The sequence below is a fragment of the Coturnix japonica genome, chromosome 2, assembly GCF_054131305.1.
Source record: "Coturnix japonica strain WE chromosome 2, WE-NBRP24, whole genome shotgun sequence".
NCBI classification, from domain to species: Eukaryota; Metazoa; Chordata; class Aves; order Galliformes; family Phasianidae; genus Coturnix; species Coturnix japonica.
The window spans coordinates 115,747,064-115,756,963 of record NC_140664.1 but is presented as its reverse complement, the minus strand read 5'-3'; the positions used below and the strand labels follow the sequence as shown (position 1 = coordinate 115,756,963).

At 38.9% G+C, this 9,900-nt stretch overlaps 1 protein-coding gene across 1 annotated transcript; it reads right to left on the bottom strand.

The window, feature by feature from the left end:
• Positions 1–2,389: 2,389 nt before the first annotated feature.
• On the bottom strand, positions 2,390–5,595 carry COXFA4 (cytochrome c oxidase associated subunit FA4). The gene is made up of 4 exons (XM_015853651.2): positions 5,462–5,595; positions 4,965–5,053; positions 4,565–4,625; positions 2,390–2,610 (listed from the first exon to the last, which is right to left on the bottom strand). Exons 1-4 carry the CDS (start codon positions 5,501–5,503, stop codon positions 2,554–2,556), a joined length of 249 nt encoding a protein of 82 aa, XP_015709137.1. The 5' UTR covers positions 5,504–5,595; the 3' UTR covers positions 2,390–2,553.
• Between the last annotated feature and the right edge of the window lie 4,305 nt (positions 5,596–9,900).

Below are 9,900 nucleotides of genomic sequence, written 5' to 3'. Positions count from 1 at the left end.
CGGAAATCTGACAGCTGGATTCTAACACTAGTAGACAAAACTCCTGTGTGCGGCTCATCAAGAAGACACACAGGCTGGGTTTACAGTGATCACTCTGAAAAAACTTCACCTCGAAGAGAAGAACAGCAGCTGTATCAATCTTAGCTGCAATGTCTGACAGCAGAATATCAGTCTTTTTCATATAACGTGATATCTATCTGCCCAAGTGAAATCACATACCTTGACATTAGTGAAAGACCTCAGTTTTCCTACTAATGATCATCTCATAAAAGTGAGTAGCTAAAGATGAACACTAGTAGTTAGAAACCTAAAAGATAATAGAGTACAGAAATCTAAACTGCAGCTTCTTTGTGCTGTCTTCAGGGAATACCATCTCTGCCTTTACAAAGAGGAAAGAGATTTAAAGGGGATAGTTCAAAATTGTAATGAAGAGTATCGTCAAGCTGTGAAAAATGGCTCTCTCCCAACAAAATGCAAAGAAATGCACTGGCTACTGATAGGCCTCCAGCAAGCAGCAACAAACCAAGGGAAAGTGTGTGCTCTGGCTTTATATGGAATAAGCATTTCACCTGTGCCCATGGGAAACTCACAGTGGGTAGAGGAATGCACACATTTAAGCCTTTGAACGAATGAAATTTGACAATAAAATCAATACACACGAAATGAGAATAAAAGGGAATGACAAAGTAGGTTTGTATGATTTAAAATAAAACGTGGAATAGTAATTTAATAGAATTGAAATACTGATCCATTTATGAATATTAATATTAAATAATGTGGAACTTTAACAAAGATTTCACACTCTAAGAAAATCCAGTTTGGGGATTGTAATGCTTCTTTGTTCCAAAGCTGAAGACTTAAGCAAGTGCTTATTTTGTCAACAACAACAAAATAAATTGAACACAGACTCACAATTGGTAGCATGGCCTCAAGTTTATGTAAGCCTGAGAGTTCAGCTCTAAAACATCTGCAAAACTTAGCCCCATACAGCTAAAAAACAGCACAGAACGCTTGTATGACAATAACGGATTAGTGGTTGAGCTGGTTGAGTCACACAAAGTACACACAATTGTTCATTTTATTTTCTTTCTGAAAATTGCTTAATACTTATCAATTAATAAGTAGTTGAAGCATTAGAGCAGGGGAAAAAAAATCTTACGTTTATTAGCTTTAATTTTGGCAGTCAATGGAATCTACTGCCTGATACTATTTGAAGTATGACAGAAGCGTGCCCCCAAATGCTCCAGAAAGGAGCAAATGCCCCTTTACTGGCCTTCAGAATAATGTTTTCAGTTTCAGCAGCAAGTATTCTGCCATTTAGAAACAGGAAAGAGCACTGAATTAATGGCCTTTTTGTTTTCTAGTCAATTCATGTTTAAAGCTATAAAGAGCTTAAATATCTCTCTTAATTTTAATACATGTCAAGGGCAAACAAGGCCGCAAATGAAAAAACACAACTGAATCCAACAAAAAGGTACATCAACAAAAAGGAAAATTTTTTAAAGCACTGCCAAACAAACCACATCCAACCAACTTGCAAGATTTTCTGCATAAAATGTGGATTTTTTTCAGATATTTGGTGTTTTGCAATTGCTTAAATAATTTTTCTTCTCCAGTGAATGTTCTTGCTGCCCAGGTCGAGTCTGCCCTTATTATATATTTACACTGACAGCTAAGGTTATCTGGCTAACTCCACTGTCAGCAGTCCATCTAGTTAAAGAACTAGATACACAACAAAATAAGGACAGCTGTATTAAGTTCACAACCCTGAACCAGGGAAGTACCAACTTTCTACAGAAAAGAACCGAGCATAAATTACAGACATGCAAATATATTTGCTTCCTGCCTCTCCGTAATGAAGTTCGGCTGAATACCAAAACAAGGACACAATACTTCTGAAACTTCTTTTTGTTTAATACAAAAGCTGTAATTATTTCTTGAACCCTGTGCCTTTTTCTGCTGATTGTATGCTTTATGACCTTTAAAAGTAGGATCCATTGGAAATTTTAATTATGTTCCTAGAATTTTACTTCTTTAGGTATTTAAGATTGGCTTCTTATTAACCAACTATGAGTTAAAAAACAAAGAACAAAAACACAGTTCCACAGAACTTTTTTTTTTTATTTTCAGAACATATGGAAACATCTGTTGCTTTCCTGTTGGGCAATGACTTGTCCACTATATAAAGCAGCAACTAGAAAAATTTAAGTGCAATTAAAAATATATATGCACGCACATTTAATCATTTGTTCTCAAGTTCTGACTTTAAGTCAACAGTGAGTATTATGCCCATCAAGACAACTTTCAATTCCTGTAAAGCAAATATGAATCGGTGTTTGTTAATGTCAGGATGTTCTTATTTAGAGAAATTAAAGCAAACTGAAGACACTTCAAGTTTCAGACATTTATTAAACCCCATCAAAACACTTTCAAACACATGACCAAGTGCAGCGTGAGGCATGTTTGAGTATTTCCTGGATGATTAAGCATGGTAATTGTGCGGACAGCTTCCGGAAGACCTTTCTGTGCGGCTCGTGATGATGTGCATGTTCTTTAGAAGTCAGGACGGTCCTTTTTGAGCTTACTGTAGTCTACATTAACTGAGTAGAACTAGGCAAGAGAGATAAAAAATAATAATATTGACAAGAATGAGAAACTTGATGATATGATATATTCCATGGCATTTATTAAAAACATGTATCACCTGAGCTTGTCAGAACAACCAAAGAAAAACCCCACAGAATGTCTTATTTAATATCCAGATTAGAAGTCCATGCACAGTAAGTTCAGACAGCACTGCTGGGTTTATCTTGTTTTCCCCAGATTTCGGTGTTACTATTTGCTGAAGGCAACATTGAGCTTGCCAAGTAGCATAAAGGATTGTAAATGTGAAAAAGCAGCATCACAAGGGAATATTTAGAGCAGTGATGCTAAAACCTAGTTTGGTTTAAGTAAACTTAAGTACTTCAGTTAAATGTAAACTAGATCCGAAAGAAATTGCAAAGAAGAAAGAAGGTAAAAGCAGGTATAAAGACCCATTTTATATTAATAAAGTTGGATCCTGTTACAAACCTTTTAAAATAGTCCAGACAGTTACTGAAGACAGTGAATTTACATACTAACTGTATTTTGGACTCCATGCCTGAATCATAGAATTACCCAGGTTGGAAAAGACCTGAAGACCATCATGTCCAACCACAGCCTAACCATAGCGTACCCTAACTCTAACAACCCTCTGCTAAATCATATCTCTGAACTAACATCAAGTATGTGACTGTAAAGAAAACAAAAAAAAAAAGCCCAGAACTGAAAAAGAAATTAAGATTCTTTTAAAACATTTAAATTACAATCTTTCTCTGCAACTTACACAGTAATAACTAAGTTCTCAGCTCTTTCCTTTTTAATATTGACTTTCTCGGTCTTTCCAAAGAGAATTTAAGTTTAAAAAACAAACAAACAAAAAAACCTAATTTCATCAAAAGCTAAAGCTCACTGTTTCACCAGTGCTTTTTACTGAACTTTTGCCTTCCCATTTCCCACAGTACAGCCTTGGGAAAAAGAAATCCACAATGATACACAAACCCAAATATGGTAAATTCTGTGGTTGCATTTGTATGCTAAGGCAGATGGGAATGCTACATAAGGCATGCACTTCTTAAAGGAATTCATGCTGTGCACTGCATTGAATTTGCCTTTTAGATATAAAGGAAAAAGCAACATTCCAGAAACGATAATAAAAATAAAGGGAACCACAACCTATTTTATTCTGGAGTGTTTTTTCACTTATCTGAATGACTGGCATACTAAGATATAGTGCTGAGCATACACTAACAGAAAACACAGTATGTTTGTTTTCTTAGTAGTCTGAGGATAATTTTAGAACTGTCTTTAACAGAAGACCTTAATATGTAGTAAGAGTACCACTTCTGTGTAGTATAAAAAGCTTTACAAATGTGTTTCCTCATTAGTTCCCTGAAATAGATTGAATATCACTTAAAGAAGCATTTTATTGTGTCCATTACTAACAGTTTTCAAACAATTATTTTCAAACTGTACAAATGCCAATTAGTTTACATTCAAATTATTAGTTATTATTAGCAGTTAATCTTAAAATTATAGTTTATATTATAAACTGACATTATCCTACTTTGCTTTCCATGATAAAAGGCCAACAGTTTAGAACTCTAAAAGGTTTAGTTCAGAACTTTTGGGAGGAGATTTTGTCCTCCTTCCTGTCATGTTTTTCTCTGAGCATTATGCCACTAGTTTATTCTCCCACAGGTATGAAATTTCCCTTTCTTACACTGAAGCAGACATCTGACTGCTTCTGTGCAAAGACTTAGTTTGCTCCACTATCAACCAACTATCAACACTATCAACCAAAGACAAGGTTATGAAGCTCAAACAACTCTATCTGTTATGACTTCAAAAGACAAACCGTGAATTGCACAGCAGAAGAAACATACCACTCATGTAGCTGCTTTCTAATAAACTTAAATGTCTTAAAGGAGTAAGCTATATTTTTGGTACTATGTTTCCTACAAGTCTGTGGTTTTCATTTTACCTTGTACTGGTCATTGGGAGCCAGTTTATTCCAAGGTTCTGGATTATTTTTCTTGTCCCAGCTATTGAGAGAAATACAGAACATGAGAACATACTCAGAAAATTCACATTATCTCCAAAAACAATAAAATGTATCTGTATACTATGGTTATTAACCATGCACAGTCATCTATCTAAATAAAGTTTCTGTAGAAGAAGCTGCAGTTCTTTGTCAGTAACCTCTAAATATTGTAAGGTGAAGTTGCAAGCAAACCTCCAAAGCAAGGAAATAATCTCGCAACCCATGCCTGTAATATGGAGCTAGATTTACTAAGGCCTCCAGAAACAAAGACCAGCGTGCTGAAGTTTACATTCACATAAACAGCAAGATGACTGAGCACCGTAAGTAACTGTTTACATACCTGACATCAGGGTTGAACACTGCCAAACGCATGACGTACAGAGCTGCGCCAACGCCTCCTGATCCAATGATCACAAACAGAGGAATCAACTAGAACAAGAAAGACTTCAATGAGATGTAACAAAACGGTATTACGATGAGAATTTCTGATGACAGTACTGACAAACCAAACAGCCAATTCCCATGTTCTGAGTTGTAACAAATGGCTCTCTAAAAGCCTGCAATAGGGCTCTGCATTCTGGGTAGAAACTAACATGGAAAAACTGTTTCCATTGAACACATTCTAGCAATACGTTTCTCAGAAACATTTGTTAGGGAGAAAAGATGTAACCAAGAAAGATAGAGGTATCTCGCGTCGCGCTGGTACAGGCCCACACACAGCAGGAAAAGGCGGTCAGCGGGAGGTGCCCACCCCGAGGCCGAGGCACAGCAAGGAGAGGGCGCGGAGGGCAGCGGCCTGGGCGGCGCCGAGCCGCCTCAGCGACCGCGGGTACTCACACTGGGGTGCTTCTTGGCGTGGCTGACGATAACACGAAACATAGCTGCAGCTGGCGAAGGCCCTCCTCGCTACCCGGCTTTTGAGCCCGTCCTGCCCCTTCTGCTGCCGAAGCCCAATGTCACGGGAGGCCCCCAGCGCGGCAGGTGCCCGCTTCCCGGATGTAGCAGCTCCGGCGGTTGCCTGTTCGCCTGTCGCTAAGCCCAACCCGGCCGGCACCCCGCCGCAGCACCCGCGCTAACGTCGCCCCTCGTGCTCTGCTTTCATACAGCCCCCGGCCGGCAGGCAAGCAGGCAGCGCTTACCGGGCGAGCAGGCACCTCCCGGGGCACCCCGCGGAGCCACCGGCTGAGGGGAGCCGAGCAGGCGCCAACACCGCTCCGCCCTGCTGCAGGGAGAGGTGTGAGCGGCGCCTGCGCCGCGGCCTTGAGGGATGGCGGGAGGCGCCGCTGCGGGCCCTTGGGGGCTGCCCTGCGCCTGGCCGTGCTGACCCTCCCGCGGCGTCTGGGGAAGCGGCCGCCTGGAGAGGGTGTTTGTGGAGGCTGCGCGGTTTTGCTTGTGTCTCACCAGTTAAGAATTAAGATTGAACAGAACGGGGTTTTTGCACCTCGAAGGAAAACGAGAAATATGCCATAAATCGGCCGTGTTCGTGGTTCTGCTGCAGCCGCTGTGGTGAAAACCGGCTGCGTACACAGCGTTGATGGAGACCTTTTAACATTGAACGTACACATGATACAATGTGGCAGGGATGTTTATAGTGAAATGGCCCATAGATTGGCTGAGTAAGCAGAGTAACTTGAGATGATTGCCAGTGGTTTGTGTGAACGCGTACCAAAGTAGAACTCTGAAATTAAATACGAATAAAATGGCAGAGAACAAATATATTTAAGCAAACGTGTCTTTTATTTCATTTACTAGTTCCAGTTACTCACTTAGCACCTTACCAAGAATCATCTTGGATTATCCCAATCACAACAGACTCTAATAAATGCTAGTGTTTCTCGTCCATCATGCTATAATCCAGCTTTTCCCAGCTTGTCAATCCATTTAATCTATCACAGAATCACAGAATGACCCGGGTTGGAAGGGACCTCAAGGATCATGTAGTTCCAACCCCCCTGCCTAGCAGGGCCACCAAACATACACCTTTACTAGATCAGGTTGCCCAGGGCCCCGTCCAACCTGGTCTTGAACACCTCCAAGGCCGGGGCATCCACAACCTCCCTGGGCAGCCTGTTCCAGGCCCTAACCACTCTCCTAGTGAAGAACTTCCCCCTAACATCCAACCTAAATCTTCCCTCTTTTAACTTAAAACCAATCTAGCTAACAAATAACCATGCACAAGAACAGATGCTTGCCATTGGACACATTCAGTGCCTCATACATACACACTGGACAAGTCGCTGAGTGACTGTTGATCACAGCTCAAGTCATGCTATCAATGCAGTTTAACTGTTTTCCTTGGTGCTGATAACATAGGATGGTCCATAATTAGTGTGCATCAAGACTTTTCTAACTCCTTCATTGTGTAGTGGGGACAGAATAATTTGTGTCAGAAGTAGTGTAGTCAGTAGGATGAGGGAAGTCTCTCTGCACTTGGCAGTGATGAGGCCACACTTCAAGTACTGTGTTCAGGTTTGTCTCCTCACTACAAGAAGGACATTGAAGAGCATCCAAAGAGCAATGAAGCTGTGAAGGGCCTGGGGCCATTTCTATTCTTTGGCCTTCCTGCTTCTAAGGGTTCCTTTCTTAAACTTTATCTGTTATTATGAATCATAACAGATTCATAAGATGTTCCACAGATTTCTGCTGTCTTCTATGAATTCTGGCTTTATTGTTTCTACTGTTTTTACATTAAGAGTGATCAGTTATAGCCACATCTGATCTCCTGAAGAACAGGAATATGAAGTCATAATAAAATCAAAGGCTTTCAGAAGAATTGAACCCTTGAAGTTTGACAAAATCAGTTGCAAAAAGATCAGCAAAGACAATTAGAGTCCTGTTTGAAGGTACATATTTTAATTGGAGAAAAATATGAAGGAAAGACTATTACATTCAGTCACAGATCACTTGATTTTGAATTAATCTATATCATCAAGGATGTTTTTCTGTTAATCACAACAATGAATAAGCTGAGGATTTTCTGTAGGAGATAACAGTTCTGGTAAAAAGGTAAAAACCTTTTGAAAACAATTCTTAGAGAAAACAAATACCATCTTGTGTAGTTTCCATGGAAATAAGTAGGAGGCATTACTTTTGGAGCAGTCTACATATGGGATAAAGAAATGTTCTGCCTCTTCTTTCATTTAGGCCTGTCAGCAGTACAAGTCGATAATGTTTCTTGTCTCTCTACATTCATTAAGAGCACACAGAAATCCTGGTACTTTGTAAAAAGTTGGAAGGAATTTATGTTACACAGTATCACCTACTAGCAACCATAGAAGTAAAATGTCTGTGAAATAGAATGCTGGAGATCTGGAAAAGAAAACAATGACAATGCTTGTACGTTCAATTACTAAGGGAAGAATAGTTTTAAAGATTTTGTAATCTGGTCAGTAAGTCAAGGAATAATATTAACACAGAGAACAGAAAGCATTTCTTTAGTTCAATTTTATTTATGTATATAACTTAAAATCCTTAAATTATATTTAAAAAAATACAACCTGTTTCCTGGATTTTCACAGTGCTATTTGTAAACTTAAAGTTATTAACCTTAATTTACAGAGGTTTCACATTGATACTGCTATTAAATAATAATGAAAACTTAATAAAAGAAGCCATGTAGACTGCTTTAGCATTAATGCACTTATAATTACTTTAAAACAAGTAAATGTTTTCTTTAAAATAAGGAATTTTATTTTAAAGTGAAAATACATTCTTACATTTTACATTTTAAAGTGAAAATACAGTTATTTTTCCTACAAAGAGTGAATAGGAGAGTATGTGCTACTTAGTAAAAGTAAATTATCAGCAATGAAATGAAGTGAGGATTTCCTTTCTTTCCCTTTCTTGAAGTTAAGCATTTTCTAATGAGGAATACAAATATTTAAAATTCTGAAATTGTCCTTGAACAAAATTTGTGTAAAATCACATTTCCTTGCTGTCATAAACAGGTATTGGTGAAACTGCGTTAAAAACCTGAAGGGAAGTTCTTTGTTTATCCATGTGAAATATAAAAAGAATCAGTGAGAAGGATATTTCTTAGAATAGAAAAGCTATTAAAGTGTATATTTCACAGGGAACCGTGGGGCTATCTAGGTTGTTCATGATGGAATATTGAGCTGTTTTACTTGTCAGCAAACAGATTCAAATCTGGCTCAATTCAATAATAAATGGAAGTCATTTCCTTCTCTGTAGAGAGAGATGGAGCAACATGGGCTGAGGCAGCACCTCAGGTGACAGATCCCACGGGAGCAACTGAGTTAAAACACCTGTCACCAGTGAGGGTTATGCTCAGTGTATTGGGAAAAAAATCCCTTGAAAGAATTCCATGGTTACGAGATGAAAGGAAAATGGAAATAGAGACATATGGGACTAATGGGACATTTCAGAATGGATGAAAATATTCAGGTTTAAAATACCAGCATTTATAAAATGCGTGGTTTGTATTTATGGTTGTTTAAAACATAAAATTCCCTGACTGTTAGGAAAAAAAACCACAAAGCAAGAACAGGAATGACATGGCAACAGCAGAACAGCTGAGAATCAAACATCTAAAATAAATAAATCCTGGTCTCTGCTCGCTCTCTAGAGAGCAAATCTCAGAAATAGCAGATCTTTCAAATGTACTGTAGATCTTTAACTTGCTGAAACTTAGGATGAAGAAGCATAAATTTCACACAGCTTGCACCCTATCTGACCTGCAACCCCAAGAATTCATTAGAACAATTCCCTTATGTTTTGCCAGTTGATGGAGTCAGAAGAGCAGAGACGGCAACAAAAAATGATAGGCTTATTTTACTGCCTATTTCAAAATAATATGAAAATAAAGCAGTACCAATAGTCAAAAGATAAGCTTAACAGTAAAGAAAATAAGCAAGGTAATGCATCTAATCATTACTATGTGAGGTTAGCAATAACCTTTCTCACCTCATGGTGAGAAAGTCCTCACCAATTGCCTTATAACTTTACCATCATCCAGATCCACAGTTGTTGGTGAGCTCCGGATGCAGCAAGGATCTGGAGAACCTGTCCTAGCAATTGGGAAGTCCTAAAGATGTGTGTCCACCCTGTAGGTGAGGTCTCCAAAGTCACTGCAGACAGGTCCAGCCTTTATAACGCTGAATAACCAAATCTATGTATTAGTCAGGTGGAGCATCCGGTTTCCTCTTTCTCCTATTGGTTTTCCCCAAAAAACATGGCCAGTGTTCAAGGAGGAACCAAGGAAATTATGCTATCTATTTTGGTGTACCATAGGTCTCTTTGACCAGACAAATGTCTGC

Excerpts from the sequence above, each read along its gene's own strand:
- COXFA4 (XM_015853651.2), bottom strand. The coding sequence starts at position 5,503 with ATGTTTCGTGTTATCGTCAGCCACGCCAAGAAGCACCCCAGT. Across the intron at positions 5,054-5,461 it reads ACGCCAAGAAGCACCCCAGT|TTGATTCCTCTGTTTGTGAT; the intron begins GTGAGTACCCGC and ends TTCTTGTTCTAG. Across the intron at positions 2,611-4,564 it reads CTCCCAATGACCAGTACAAG|TTCTACTCAGTTAATGTAGA; the intron begins GTAAAATGAAAA and ends TCTCTTGCCTAG.